Here is a 13,404-nt window from a genome sequence, read left to right on the forward strand (position 1 = left end):
CGAGTGATAGGCGGGGATCGTGATGGAAACCGTTCGGGAAGCTGTCAGCGGATCGGCTTCTGCCGGGCATGTCGGTGAGTAGCGTGCAGAAGTGAACAATAACTTCTTTCTTCAACTCTTCAACTCTACGCAGCTTTTCGGCCGATTTGTTCCCTACTGCAGGAAATGTCATCTGGTTCTCAAACTAGTCGATTGGGCTCAACTCTTGGGGGTCCTGACTGAGGAGGAATTTTCCTGAATTTTCTCTCGTCAATTCCTTTGTCAATTTGTAGCATCAAGCGATCTTGAAGTTGGTCAATCCAACATTTGAATTTTGACCCACTTTTTCCATCAATTTTCTCGGGATACCCGGCTTGGTCTACCCATGTGCTTCTTCTAACCCTGGTGTACTTATATGAAGTCCAACCTTTGTATCGCCGTTCCTCGGCTCAATCCTGCTCTTCTCAAAGTACGCGTTTGCTCAGCCTCCAATATGTCCGGACCAGAAACTTGTGCTCCAATAGTTATTCCCCCTCTGCACAACACGGTAGACTCTGATTTATAGTCTCGTCTGAACCTGCTAATCCCGAACTGATATTCTCTAGATGGGTGCCCTTTTCGTCGGCGTCGCGTGAGCTTGACTATACACTCCCTGTGAGCTTCCCTGACAATGGTTTTGTCAATTGTGCTTGACAGCATCGCTGGAGCGTGAGTCCCGAAGGCTTCAGTCGTCACCGCATTCTGATCAATGGGATTTTGCAGGTTGTGGGGGATAACCACCATGCAGACGTATACTTACTTCATGGTGCGTTCATGCTTACCCTTGCACACACGAGAACTACACCTGAAGAACTCGGTCACCGTTAGAGGTATTATGGGATTGACCGACCTGTCATCAATATCATGGTACCGTCACTGCCGTTTCTTTACAGTAGTTCAAACGTTTACACCACCACCCGCAGGTCGGCACGGTATAGTGCGTCCTTGAATTCAGCCCAGCCTCTTACAGTCACTCATTTCTACCGTTACCCAGTGCGCTCGATACGGTACATCAGTTCATGATATCCCATCTCCTTTATACGTACCTTGTCACGAATTGGGGAAATCCTGTCATTCTCGGGACACTTGTGTGGTACGTTCTCCAGTCCCGCTTGTTATTATTTTCGCACTCAACAACCGGATCAATATAGGAGTATTTTGGTAAGTGATGCAATCGAGAAATTTTCGGGAATCTGCTCACTACTGTCAATCACCGGTCCTCGGTTAGATCATGGTACTCATGACGGTAAGTTCTAGCCCCTCTCGCCGCAAATGACTGATGGAAATGCTTCCCGCTATTAGGGCTTCATCGCGGTGATCGTGCAGCTGTAAGTGCATGGCCGACTCACTCGTTCCGTGAAACGGACTGAGGAACTCATCTTCAGCTTCCTGGTATACCGTGTTTGGATTCGTAAGTGACAGTTTTTTTTGCGAGCCAAACTACCAGTGCTAAAAAATTATATTAGTGAGCCACAGAAATTACTACGTCGTTGGTGTGATTGTATGTTGTTCTAATTCGGGTTGATGCAGCTTCTGACATTGCATTGAACGTAAGCTCCTACCCGTATGCGGTGTATTCGGCACTACAATGGGTGGGTCCCTCCCACACTGATTATTTTGAAGTAAATTCTAAAATTTTCTCAGCCTACTTTGCTAGAGCGTGGGTTGGGATGTCTGGCGTGCCGTTTTTGATGGCTGACGACCATAATTCACATTAGGTGGCCCTTTACGACCTTCGCTCAGCTCGCTCTGGTCGGAGTAAGTCCCCTTTCATTATTCCTTTATTATCAATATTCAGATATCCCCAGGGCCTCTCGCGAGCCGTCAATGTCCTAGGCGCCGTTAGCGACGTGATTATCACGGCGGCGTTGTCGTATTATCTATGGAAATCCAAGTCAGGGATCAAGCGGTACGTTCAAAAATTGATAGTAGAACAGAAAACAGATAAATTATGCGCTTGTTTACAGCACGGACGCCATCATGAATCGGCTCATTCTATTTTGTGTGAGGACCGGTCTTTTGACGACGTGAGTCCGTCATGATTTATTCAAAAAGAATCAACATCGATCATCAGCTTTGTAGGGCCTGTGCGATTCTGTCTCTCATCACTGTTAGTGTTCAACTTTTTTGGTTACCATTATCCAGGGCTGAACACGAATCTTCAGATATCTGTGTTTCCCACCACGTTCATCTACATCACGTTCTACGCAACCCTCGCCCGTTGTAGGTCATCTGCGCCTTTTGACAATTCTAAGATGTTTGCTGAACAAAAGGAATCACTGGCAGTCTACTCATTCTCCCTCTTGGCAACGTACGTTTGTTTGGTTTATCAACTCACGAATCAAGATTTTACTTTGTCTCTGCAGATTAAATGCACGTGCTGAGTTGGTCCGAAGTCAAGGCGGCTTTGGTTCATTCGCGACTTCGTTAACACTCGAAGGAGGTAGCAGCTCTTACTCGAGTCGACGCCCTCCGACCGAGCATAGCAGTTCAGTGGTGAGTGTTGTTGCGGCGTTTACATAAATAGCATGAAGTCCTGACTCACCGTCTGTACAAAAGCGACACATTACCATCAAGCAGGAAACCGAGACCACGCATGAGTTTGAAATGAAGGCATGGAAATTCTCTTTTTTTCTGAACCAATGTAAAAGGCTAAACTTTTAACTCGGTAGTCGCATCCTTACCAAGTTGGTGGAGGGAATAAATCCGTTGCAGTGTAAGATCTGGTCTGAGGATCCGATTCATGTATTCTTTGAAGATAGGACTAGTATACCAGGTCGTATATGGACACGTTTACAATGCAAAAAGGCGGATGAAACAATGTTATCGTGTCACCTCATTGCTCCGAGTTGAAACCAGAAAATTTTTGAAATTCGAGTAATCGCAGGGAATCGCCTGACGGTGGCTGGTCTTCATATTTGTGCTGTTTCGGAGAAGACAAGATTTTGCTATCAATAATGCGACATTAAATTTAAGGCGTAGACTCTTCGAGACTTTGAAACGATTTGGATCGATGAGAAACTGTTTCATAGCATGTCCATCAGTACATCGACCGGAGAGCTTGCTAAACGTGCTCCAATTGATCAGGCTGTGCAATTCCAAGTACCAGAATGAAATCCTGTTTTAGACTCGTTCGTACTTTCGGGTTGTCCTCGCAAGTATCATTTGCGGCGGATTGAAGACCAGTGTCATTGGCATGATGTTCACAAGAGTGCAAGTTCCAAGTACGTCAGTAGTTGGTTCAAAAAGCGGCTGGAGTGGCAGTGCCGCTGGTCAGCAATGCGGATATCCCACGCTAACTTGAACTATGCAACTCAAACTCGTTAACCGAACCTCCTAGTCATATTTCAGCAAGATCAAGTTCGTCTTACCAAGCAAACATGGAGCTTTAACCTTTTTTTCGACAAACATTTTTCTAGGAAGACCACAATGACTGATCTTCCCTCGAACATCGCACGGTTAGTTGTACCATATTCCGAGTGTCGTGCTGCGCTACATCACCTTGACTCTAGGGAAGCTAAAAACATACATCAAAGTGTAAAGGAGTTGCTCAAGACCCGGGAACCATTTGACAAAGAGTTGGATTTCCAGAGAAAGAAGTGAGTGTCGGGCAACGTTCAGGAATCCTTACATTCATGGCCATGGTCTAGCCTTCGAAGGCGCTATCTCAACCTCTTACTCGTTCACCCATATGACAATGAATCTAAAGATGCTGAAACTCGGCTATGGATGGAGACCTCCCACGCATTCATATCTTCCTACAAGCAGCGTATATCTCATCTCGATCGTGTCATGCAAAAGCAGCAGCAGCAACAGGGTCAACAAGGAGCGAACTTGAACCCTCATAACCAGCGTGGCCACGGACCTGTAGAGCACAGGAAGTTTATTCAACGGTTTCGTCAGTTTCTGGCCGAAGAAGAAAAATTCTGGACTCAATTCGTCGTTCGTTTTACTCGATCGTTTGACCTCGGTGAAGCACAATCAACACTTATCGACCTTGGAATCTTGACGGAGGAGTTACCAATTAAGGAACTTCCGACAGGAAGTCCCGACGATGGCGAGGGTGGACCCGGCGCCGCTAAATTGCCCCACAACGGAGGAAGGAATCATTTTCAGTTTCCTGCGGTGCCTGAAGGTTCTGAGTCGTCATTTGTTCCCAAAACTAACGCGCAGCGAGAGAGCAGGATGGAGATTTTGAGTAAGGCACTGACGTGCCTGGGAGACATCGCGCGGTATAGGGAGCAGTATAACGAGGCAGGTGGGAGACCAAGAGCTGGTTATGAAGATCATTCGGGGCCAGGCAGGCGTGGTAGATTCAAGAAAGGTGGTGGAGGTGCTCTCATTCCTGATCTACCCAGACCCCGAAACTATGAGAAGGCCAGACATTGTTACGAACAGGCAAAACTCTTGGTTCCGCACGAAGGCAATCCATCCCACCAATTGGCAATACTTGCATCGTATCAGAAGGATATGTTTACTTCTCTTGTCCATTATTACCGGGCGTTATGCGTGCGCCATCCATACGATTCGGCATCAGACAATATCCACACCGTCCTGCACAAAGCCATCGAACAGTGGAAGATGAAGTCGAAAAATGAAGGAGAGGTAGATCTGAGGAATGCTGTTGGTAAAATCAGAATCGAAGCTTTCAAAGAGAAACTCGTGATCTTGCATGGTTTATTACGCCTCGGATTGGGAAAGTAAGTAGCTGATACAACCACCTGCGCGCCAATCTAATAAATCATTGCAGGAACGACGCCCTCATCATAAAACAGGCGCAAGGAGTATGCGCCGATCTTTATTCGCTTGTGTCAGATCGCCATCTGCCCGAAGATTTTATCATTCAAGTTGTTGTTTTGTCACAAGCCGCTCTATGGAAACATCGTATGATCCGGGACTCCCCAAGGGCAAACAAGAACAATAATGACAGACACCCAGAGAGTACCCTACCAGGGTCCCTTCCAAATTCTGTGATCGAAGCTCGTTTGTTCACTCACTTACTCTCCCTCCATCGTGCTTTATTGGAAGTGGGAATCGAACAGTTGAAAGAACCCGCTCCCATCGGGCCAGATGGCGATTTAGCACAAAGGATTATGGTCGAATTTAGGCGTACGCTACCCGCGCTCCGAATCGCAAGCAAGTGGCTGTTGGCGAACTTCAACTTCGTGATGCAGGACCCCGAGTCGCTAGGCTTGAAGAATGAAACGAACAAAGGTCACAAACGCGCACTGTCTGAATCTAACGGACTTATCAGCTCAACTTCGACTGAAACCATAGAGTTTTGGGAAAAGTACGCAGAGTTTTTGAGAGTTCTCTCCAGGGCATTCCCAATCAATAAACTTCCGGACTTGACGTTTGCACTATCGGAGGATACAGAGATGAGTGGGTTCTTGCCGCTGAAGGGAATGTTGGATGGGAGGAAGGATAAAGATAAGGAAAAGACTGGCTGTGATACTTCTACAGTGGGTGGCGATATTGGGAATGAGGATTGCCCTACAGAGGAGAAAGAAGTTCATCCTAACGTTGTACAATTGATGAGGATAAAGGACCTTTTGAGCGATGCGAAGAGGATTGTCGACATGGAGGTGAGTAACCCCCACAAGTTCTATACTGGCACTGGCTCTTAAAATGTTGTCAGAATTCTCCGCTCGCACTCTACGGCAACCAATTTATGTTGAAAGGAGTTGAAGCACAAGCCCAACCCGTTCCTCTCAGTGATCCAATATATCTGAATGATATTGAAGATGATTCGGATGCGATACTGCACGCTGCCGCTGATCACGATGCAGCGGCCGTGGAAACATGTAGAGTCGATGATGATCCTATTCGAGATGCATTTAGCCATCTGGACGGTGAGGACGATGAGGACGATGAGGACGAAATTGTTTGGAACCCAAGGTGCGTCACTACCCCAAATGGTCTTGTATAAACTGGCCTGATTTCATCCACAGAGCCTCTCCCATCGTTTCGCCTAGAATAACGACGGCATCTGCAGTCTCTCGGGTTCCTCCGGGCTCACAGACTTTGCCTTCTCTAGGCTCTGCTTCTGTCGTTCCTACTCGCTCCCCAATTGTATCTGATCCCCCTGTTCTTCAATCCTCAATTTTACCTCCTGTGGTGCCTCAGTCGCAAATTCTGGTGAAGACCTCGAAAGCTGTACCCCCCGTCGCATTAACTACCGCTGAGGACCTTTTGAATGGCTTCATGGGCCGAGGATTGAGCCCGAGTGCTCGAATGTCTCAACAGAAAACTGTCTCGGAGCCCTTAGCGCCAACGGCTCCCCTTTTGTTCGGTGATCGCACTGGGAATAGTATCTGGTCCACCTCTCAGGATGAGCAGGTATCGATGAGGATCGCTGCCAGCACCAATCACCAGCAAAGCTTTACTCACCAACAACCGATTTCTTCTCAAGACGTGTTAAGGGCCAAATCCTATCCACATACTCAGTGGCCACCAAGTCCAAGCACCATTGGCCACGCACCACGATCATTCACACCCCAACAACTCTCCAGCGGTATACCGCCTACAACGTTGTATTCATCACCATCACATCTTGTTGGACACCATCGTCGGGCCCCATCGTCATCTGCTGTCGCCGCTCAACTATTTCCAGATCCCATCCGAAATCCAGGAATCTCTGAGTATGGATATGCATCCCCGCATTCAAGCTTGAACCAACAACCGATTCAACAGCACTTGATGGAACCCGATGTTTTCCACCAATCTTATGGGAACGTTAACCACCATTCCTTTGGACATAGTCCCGTTAGAATCCATGATTCCTCCGTACCAAATCAAAACAATTACAATGTTGATATCGGTTTCAACAACCATCACACGCGTCATCTGTCGCTTCATGACTCTAAATTGAGCGCCCAGAACTTTACTCCGGCGATGCCACCTCTGTGGGGTAGTGCTGGATGATACTCATATAGCGGTTTCTTCACGAAACTCGGGACGTTGTCGCTCTCCATGGGCTATAACCGCAGTACCTCCTACTGTCCTTTATAACAACAAACGCTTTATCCGTTCACAGTCCGGTTTCACGACAATCCAAAGGGGTCAACGCGTCTTCTTTCGAAGACTGCCATGCTTGTCACGATCTACGGCGAACAATTTTATGGCTTTCTTAAAGATATGGAGAAGGTCTAGGCAGAACATTTGCAATGCCTACGTACCTCTCGGGTCAAGGGTAATAATACTGTTTATCTCTTACTCTGTCGTACATCCTTCTCGTCAGTTACTCTCTTCTTCTATATTCAGGCTTTGTTCGTTGAGAAAGTTCCGGCTAGTGTTTCAAGTTTACCACCTTTGTGATCTTCCTTGTACCCTCTTGATGTATTTTTGCCTTGACAATATGCTTTGACTATCAGGTATACAAAATATTTGGGAGTGCCTGTTCCACCATTGAGTTGGCAACATATTCAAAACACTGTTAGACGACTTCATTGGTACCCAAGACAGAGTACATGGCATCCCGGTTTTTCATTACTCAAAATATTAAAGGATCTGAAAGATCCCTACTTCTTGAGCGCCGCGATCTCGTATAAATAGGTTCCAAGAAGTTTGGTCTACAAAAAAGGAAATGGACCACGTCAGGATGGGACTGGAATAAACAACGAAATTGAACGTACGCCCTCGATAAAGTTGGACCGGTCAAGCTTCTCATTCGTGGAACTATGATTCGTGTTAGTCAAGTACATGGACGGTCATAAACGAATATAAACAGACTGGGCTCCGTCATCTCCTCTACCCATTGGTAGTAAAAGTACATTCACACCGAGAGATTCTGCGAAGGTTAATGTCACGGGGATCGAACCACCTTCTCGAGTCATATCGGGCTCCCTGCCATAAACAGCCTAAAAGAACGATGATATCAGATCCGACGGCGTAGGAGCCTTGAATATCCGTGGAGAATCATGGAACGTACCCTTGTAGCAGCTTTAGCGGCCTCGTAATTCCAATGGTTGATATCTCCAACCCAAGGCTTACCGCCATGCTCAGGTTCTAGAACGCATGTATTTTTCGATCCGAGTTTGGCAAATTCTGATTCGATGTACTTCCGAACGAGAGGTTCGACGTTATCGGGAGTTTGTGGAGGTACTAATCTAATTTCAGGGAAGTCATTTTGACTATAAGATGTATATCTTTTACTCACCGAATACTGAATTTCCCAATAACTTTAGCTGGAATGACGGTCTTCGCTCCAGTGCCGTAGAAAGCGCCTTCAATGCCATGTAACGATAAGCTGGGCATTCTCATGCGACCCATCAAGACTTCAACGATGTCTGAAGATAGTGTGGTAGATGCACCGACTGCTGAATCCACATCGGCGATACTGTAATCCAGTCCCTCGTACATTTTCCTTAGATAGAAGAGGTTATCTCAGCACGGTAATGACAGAAGAAAAACAAAGGAACCAAAGTACCTCTCTTCTACGTCCGCGGCTGAGACCATCTCGTCGACACCTGGTACCAGAATATGACCATTCACATCAACCAACTTTGACATGAGTATAACCAAGTCGGTCATAGGTTCATGTACCATTCGACCAAAAACGCCAGAGTGGAGGTCCCTAGCGGGGCCTGAGACCATGAGTTTGAAGTAGGCCAAACCTCTGAGGCCATATGTGATGGCAGGAGTTCGGGTATTGAGCCAATAGTTGTCGGACTGGACAATACCAGAATGAGAAAAAAGCGGGGAAAATTACTGAATCAACTGACGATGCAAACACAATCGACGCTGTCAAACCAGCCGCCTGACTGGGATTCACGTTTAACAAGGTCATCAAGACCTTCACTTCCACTCTCCTCCATCCCCTCGAAACAGCAGCGGAAGTTAACCGGAAGTTCTTTCTTGCATTCATGGTGGTACTGAAGTATGTTCAGCCAGCCCAGAACCGGTCCCTTATCATCCGATGATCCACGACCGACCAGTTGACCGTTTTCTTTGATCACCAACTTGAAAGGCTCGGTGCCCCATCCATCAGACAAATTAGCCTGAAAACATCGGAGTGAATCATCACAACCGGAAGCGGTCTGGTGTAATGAATGTCAAACGTACTGGCTGGACATCAAAGTGCCCGTACACGAGCACGGTCTTCTTGGTGGGATCGTTTCCGAGACGACCAAGGACTGCAGGCGGGAGAGGTAGTTCTTCACCGCCCAGATTTTGTTTCCCGAGATCGCGAAGCTCAGTATCAACGCCGACAGCTGAGAATTGGTCCTTGATCCAGTTGGACATCTTGATCACCTCAGATCGACATTGAGGGTCGCTACTGACACTGAAGACAATGACTGATGAGTGCCAGTAAAGAAGAGAGAAAAAGAACGTGCTCCCACGCACGATTTAATCGCAACTGCATCGGAAAGACGTTGAATGAAGAGATCAGCCTTGTTGTCGACGTATTCGAGAAATTCCTTGGGGGCAGGCATTGTCGCGGTTACGATTGAGATAATTGACCGGTCCGCTCGGCTGACGGATGAGTACTATAGAACCGATAACGTAAACAAGATAATTTCCACAACTTGGACCTTGACGATGGCTACTGCAGCTGTCGCTTCCTCTTCCGACTCTGCCTCTGATTGGGGTCAACCGGAGACTTCGGTATGTTGACGACATACGCCGAGAACGACTAATGGATTAATCTTGCTTGCTTTTCTAAGGTCCATCAACCTCGTCCAGGGGCAAGGTCTAAGGCAGTCGTCCGGGACGACTGGGAAGACGAGGAGGACGAGGAATCCCCCAATGATGAGGCGAATAAGAGAATATGGGAGAAAGCGTACGTTACAATGGTTTTTTTTTGTCAACATTGGCTGACGTGCGATATCGGTCCAGTGATTCCAAAGCCCCAACGCCGATGCCAGTAGTCAGTACAACTTCATCGCGGTCTGTCACGTCTCCGCCGCCTCCAGGTGCCTTCCAGCCAGCTTTGAAGATATTAAAGCGTCCCACAAGCGCAATAAATGTTCATCCTAGAACTCCTTCGCCTGCATCCTCAGAGTCACTAAAGGAACGAGAAGCGAGGTATCAGGAGGCTAGGAGTAGAATATTTGGTGACGCCGACTCTGGATCGGAGTCGAAACTTTCACTGGCGACAAATATTACTCGAAATCCATATGGACCAAGCTCCTCGCAGGCGTCCGCTGCAGATGGCTTTGGCAAACGAGGAGCACCTGCTCCTCCCAGTGCCAGAGAGTCTCTAAAGTAAGCCATATCGTTTTTGGTCCTTGTGGACAAGTACAAGTTCATGCTGTACGATTCTGTATGTATTTCTTAGTCTTTGTTGTATAATGGTACTGTCACTTTATAGTTGGCGATAGATGGAGCTGTCATATCTGAATGTGCATGATAGCATGACCATGGTGTTACCAATGGGTACGTAGTGATACGCTGATAGTGGTTGCACAAATGCGTTTCACAGGGAAATGCGGACCACGGAGCCGGTCCATCCTGGTACTTACATTCGTACCTTTACATAAATTTCACTTTCTTTGGAAACTTTGGCGCATACTTCCCTCTTATCTGAGCAGTAAACGCATCTGGTGTTGCAGAGTTCAATATTATTTCAAACCACGAAAAAAAGCCCGCATAAAGTGTAAGAGAGGAATGACATCTATCTTTCCACCAAGACTCTGCGGCGATTGGTAAACTCGCTGTTTTCGTTGACAGATTTTTCGCTTCGACCGAGTTCGACTCCAATTCATAAGCCAGCATGAGAACTTGTAACTGTTTCGTGAAAAGAGCCTACTGATTTCAACTTCAACTTGGTAAGAAGGTCATTCAAACGAATGGCCTCGATAGCTTCAACGTTGGTGAGCATAACTGACGTTTTCGGGGAACATTGTAGATAGATCGACAGCCGAGGCGGTAAAAATAACGGGCGTTTTGTAATATACACGGGTCCTGTATAACAATATCATGGCGAGCGGCCGAGCTTGAAGCTCGAAAAAAACAACTGATAGGCTTGTGCCCTTTACGATGTTACACCACGAGGTAGAAGTGTTTTTCAGGCTTACGAAATTAGGTAAATGCCCTGGCAACCACTTCCGTTACTGTTTCCGCTACGCTTTGTGCCGTGCTTGTAGACGTCGTGGGGGTAGATGTCCCACTCCCCGGCAGCGAAGTATCGGGGCCAACCACGTAGTAGCTAAAGAAGAGCACCTGGAAGGAAATCGCAAGACCTGCATGTAGGACTGCGATGACTATTATGAAAAGTCTTGTTGCTTTAGCTTCGGCCTAGGGGCCAGGGTACTGTCAATTTGTTATGGAGCTTATGAAAACAATGAACCGCGTACTGAGGCTAGGATTGGATACACATTCCGAACCAGGAAATATCCTGACAGAGCAAAGGCTACTAAGACTAAGATCCACCGAACCAGTTTGAAAGGGATGACACAGAGGATCTTGAGGAATGGTCAATACATTCAAGGCGAGATGAGAATGTTTAATTATACATACTGAGACTGGAACCCAAACAAACATGCTATAGCCCCAGATGGCGACGGCTTCGACTATGCTCCATTCACCCACTCCAACATACCGCAGGGCAAGCCACAACAGAATTGGAAATGCAATTCCATAAGCGTACACCAACCCGACTGCAATGGAGAGCAGGCTGATATCATAATCATACTGTTTGTCGGGTTCAGAAAGATAACTTGAAACCGACGCGGCGAGACTTGAAGATAGGAATAGGGTGAATATCAAAGTCGTTAACGTCCAGAAAGGTCCATAAAGGTCCGGAGGATTGAGATGCGTTGAGAAAAAATTTGTGGATGTGGGAAGTAAAGTCGAATAGCACCGTCTCAGAACCTAGAAATGTCCTACACAGTGAGTACAAACTGAATGACACGAGGCAAACGACAGCCAGACTCACGGTTTTGGTGTCTACATCAAAGTAAGGCTGATAATATTCTACTGTCCAGAATCCTCCGCTTTTACTAGAATGTGGTTGGTCTTGGAGATATCCTATAAGCTGTTCGTTAGATTGCAGGACAATTGGATTGACGTGCCATACAGCACTCACCCCGATCTGTATTCCCTACGCCAGTTGCCCTCCCAGCATTTGGATCCGCTCCCAAGAATGCTAACGCGACAGGAGCATAATATGTCAGACCGTAGCTTTGGGTTATGAAGGTAAGAGTCAGTACATTTGAATTGGAGTCCCTCTGATCCTTCCTGTAGACGCTAGACATTATTCTCCTGGATAAGCTAGAAATGGAAGTAAAAGGTGATATGCACCCACATCGTCTGACTCGACTGCGACGTATGCCATTGACCAGGTTATAACAGGGTTGGGTGGCTGGCGGTGATGGGAGTTGGAGACAAAGGGCGTTGCCGGTTGCGCTCAATACAGTCCCAGTTTGGTCTCCTCGATGGCCTTCACTTCACCACAGTTCGCTTTCACTATCTACTGTATTCGCAATTCAGCGCCCGATATCACTACATGTCTAGATATGGGCCAACAGGTTCAACCCAGACCAAATTCTTCTGCAAGCATCGCAGGACCGTAGATAGCTATCGACTCCCCAAGGACATTGACATTTCCGGTCAGTTTCTAACCTTTGGTCATCCCGGATTATCCCTGATGTCGCTCGTTATGTTAGGTATCAAGGTCATGTCGGTGCTGCTCTTGTTCTTGGTGGCGTGGACTCGATAGGTCCCCATCTCTTCACCATCCACCCTCACGGTTCCACGGACAAGTTGCCATACGTGACTATGGGCTCAGGTAGTCTTACTGCTATGGCAGTTTTTGAGAATGGATGGAAGGTAAACCTGTCGGTCAGTCAATCCCATCTTCTATTATATCTGGCCCTGTACTTACCTTTCACCTCTGTAGCGCGAGGACGCTCTCCGGCTCGTGAAAGACGCCATCGCTGCTGGTATCTTCAACGATCCCGGTTCTGGCTCCAACATCGACGCGTGCATCATCACCGCCAATCATACCGAAATGCTCAGAAACGTCGAGATGACCAACGAGAGGGCAAAGAAGGAGAAGAGCTACGGATTTAGGCGAGGAACTACAGAATAGAAGAGCGAAACTATCTAAGGAAGTTGGTTCTGAGCGAGGAGGTCACCATGACGTCCATTGGGTTGAAGTGCTTACCAAGTTTTATTGATGCGCTTCACATCCCAGGCATGCCCTTACAGTCCTGGCACTAAGTAACCGTTGTGCACAATCTCCTTACATGTGCGACTTGTGTAATTGTTCTCTAGACAACATTATGTACGCAATTCTATCTACAGCGCTAGCATTCACTAATTAGTTAAGAATGCCACACACAAGAGGCGCAGATTGTGTTTTAGCGCTCAGAAAGGTCACGTGTCTAAGCACACAAAGAAATCAAATTTGCCCGGAATAGTCCACCTTAGGCAGGAGTTCCA

General features: G+C 47.1%; 6 protein-coding genes across 6 annotated transcripts; 4 read left to right on the forward strand and 2 right to left on the reverse strand.

Annotated features, from left to right (window-relative positions):
* The first annotated feature begins 349 nt into the window (after window positions 1-349).
* On the forward strand, window positions 350-2,825 carry E1B28_006406 (uncharacterized protein). The gene is made up of 23 exons (XM_043151069.1): window positions 350-526; window positions 585-610; window positions 676-687; window positions 742-784; window positions 847-885; window positions 942-955; window positions 1,013-1,111; window positions 1,170-1,179; window positions 1,247-1,264; window positions 1,321-1,346; window positions 1,404-1,429; window positions 1,485-1,519; window positions 1,574-1,610; window positions 1,663-1,678; window positions 1,737-1,776; window positions 1,827-1,927; window positions 1,986-2,045; window positions 2,101-2,128; window positions 2,184-2,241; window positions 2,305-2,329; window positions 2,385-2,514; window positions 2,578-2,631; window positions 2,691-2,825. The coding sequence occupies exons 1-23, from the start codon at window positions 395-397 to the stop codon at window positions 2,736-2,738; spliced, it is 1,077 nt and encodes a 358-aa protein (XP_043012162.1). The 5' UTR covers window positions 350-394; the 3' UTR covers window positions 2,739-2,825.
* A 476-nt stretch (window positions 2,826-3,301) lies between these two features.
* E1B28_006407 (uncharacterized protein) lies at window positions 3,302-7,437 on the forward strand. The gene is made up of 6 exons (XM_043151070.1): window positions 3,302-3,476; window positions 3,531-3,617; window positions 3,669-4,718; window positions 4,769-5,603; window positions 5,657-5,916; window positions 5,970-7,437. The coding sequence occupies exons 1-6, from the start codon at window positions 3,448-3,450 to the stop codon at window positions 6,940-6,942; spliced, it is 3,234 nt and encodes a 1,077-aa protein (XP_043012163.1). The 5' UTR covers window positions 3,302-3,447; the 3' UTR covers window positions 6,943-7,437.
* Window positions 7,438-9,540, reverse strand: E1B28_006408 (uncharacterized protein). The gene is made up of 9 exons (XM_043151071.1): window positions 9,364-9,540; window positions 9,082-9,301; window positions 8,742-9,017; window positions 8,447-8,688; window positions 8,177-8,383; window positions 7,949-8,126; window positions 7,750-7,877; window positions 7,653-7,695; window positions 7,438-7,589 (listed from the first exon to the last, which is right to left on the reverse strand). Exons 1-9 carry the CDS (start codon window positions 9,450-9,452, stop codon window positions 7,539-7,541), a joined length of 1,434 nt encoding a protein of 477 aa, XP_043012164.1. The 5' UTR covers window positions 9,453-9,540; the 3' UTR covers window positions 7,438-7,538.
* Window positions 9,541-9,544: 4 nt separating this feature from the next.
* Window positions 9,545-10,465, forward strand: E1B28_006409 (uncharacterized protein). The gene is made up of 3 exons (XM_043151072.1): window positions 9,545-9,624; window positions 9,684-9,799; window positions 9,856-10,465. The coding sequence occupies exons 1-3, from the start codon at window positions 9,559-9,561 to the stop codon at window positions 10,226-10,228; spliced, it is 555 nt and encodes a 184-aa protein (XP_043012165.1). The 5' UTR covers window positions 9,545-9,558; the 3' UTR covers window positions 10,229-10,465.
* A 360-nt stretch (window positions 10,466-10,825) lies between these two features.
* E1B28_006410 (uncharacterized protein) lies at window positions 10,826-13,297 on the reverse strand. The gene is made up of 9 exons (XM_043151073.1): window positions 12,845-13,297; window positions 12,266-12,795; window positions 12,171-12,207; window positions 12,047-12,106; window positions 11,897-11,988; window positions 11,479-11,832; window positions 11,316-11,423; window positions 11,037-11,256; window positions 10,826-10,975 (listed from the first exon to the last, which is right to left on the reverse strand). The coding sequence occupies exons 2-8, from the start codon at window positions 12,293-12,295 to the stop codon at window positions 11,041-11,043; spliced, it is 897 nt and encodes a 298-aa protein (XP_043012166.1). The 5' UTR covers window positions 12,296-12,795; window positions 12,845-13,297; the 3' UTR covers window positions 10,826-10,975; window positions 11,037-11,040.
* E1B28_006411 (uncharacterized protein) lies at window positions 12,739-13,051 on the forward strand (the record flags this gene model as incomplete). Its single annotated transcript, XM_043151074.1, has 2 exons — window positions 12,739-12,801; window positions 12,860-13,051. The coding sequence occupies 2 exons, from the start codon at window positions 12,739-12,741 to the stop codon at window positions 13,049-13,051; spliced, it is 255 nt and encodes an 84-aa protein (XP_043012167.1).
* Window positions 13,298-13,404: the final 107 nt, after the last annotated feature.

Source organism: Marasmius oreades, chromosome 3 (assembly GCF_018924745.1).
Source record: "Marasmius oreades isolate 03SP1 chromosome 3, whole genome shotgun sequence".
Classification (NCBI taxonomy): domain Eukaryota; kingdom Fungi; phylum Basidiomycota; class Agaricomycetes; order Agaricales; family Marasmiaceae; genus Marasmius; species Marasmius oreades.

Coding starts and splice junctions, on each gene's coding strand:
- E1B28_006406 (XM_043151069.1), top strand. CDS start 395: ATGAAGTCCAACCTTTGTATCGCCGTTCCTCGGCTCAATCCTGCTCTT. Junction 1,777..1,826: donor CTCAGCTCGCTCTGGTCGGA/GTAAGTCCCCTT, acceptor AGATATCCCCAG/GGCCTCTCGCGAGCCGTCAA. Junction 1,928..1,985: donor TCCAAGTCAGGGATCAAGCG/GTACGTTCAAAA, acceptor GCTTGTTTACAG/CACGGACGCCATCATGAATC.
- E1B28_006407 (XM_043151070.1), top strand. CDS start 3,448: ATGACTGATCTTCCCTCGAACATCGCACG. Junction 4,719..4,768: donor TTACGCCTCGGATTGGGAAA/GTAAGTAGCTGA, acceptor AAATCATTGCAG/GAACGACGCCCTCATCATAA. Junction 5,917..5,969: donor GAAATTGTTTGGAACCCAAG/GTGCGTCACTAC, acceptor TTTCATCCACAG/AGCCTCTCCCATCGTTTCGC.
- E1B28_006408 (XM_043151071.1), bottom strand. CDS start 9,452: ATGCCTGCCCCCAAGGAATTTCTCGAATACGTCGACAACAAGGCTGAT. Junction 9,018..9,081: donor GGCACTTTGATGTCCAGCCA/GTACGTTTGACA, acceptor CGATGTTTTCAG/GCTAATTTGTCTGATGGATG. Junction 8,689..8,741: donor GCGTCGATTGTGTTTGCATC/GTCAGTTGATTC, acceptor GGTATTGTCCAG/TCCGACAACTATTGGCTCAA.
- E1B28_006409 (XM_043151072.1), top strand. CDS start 9,559: ATGGCTACTGCAGCTGTCGCTTCCTCTTCCGACTCTGCCTCTGATTGG. Junction 9,625..9,683: donor GGGGTCAACCGGAGACTTCG/GTATGTTGACGA, acceptor TGCTTTTCTAAG/GTCCATCAACCTCGTCCAGG. Junction 9,800..9,855: donor AAGAGAATATGGGAGAAAGC/GTACGTTACAAT, acceptor ATATCGGTCCAG/TGATTCCAAAGCCCCAACGC.
- E1B28_006410 (XM_043151073.1), bottom strand. CDS start 12,295: ATGGCATACGTCGCAGTCGAGTCAGACGAT. Junction 12,107..12,170: donor AGAGGGACTCCAATTCAAAT/GTACTGACTCTT, acceptor CTGTCGCGTTAG/CATTCTTGGGAGCGGATCCA. Junction 11,257..11,315: donor TGTATCCAATCCTAGCCTCA/GTACGCGGTTCA, acceptor CCTGGCCCCTAG/GCCGAAGCTAAAGCAACAAG.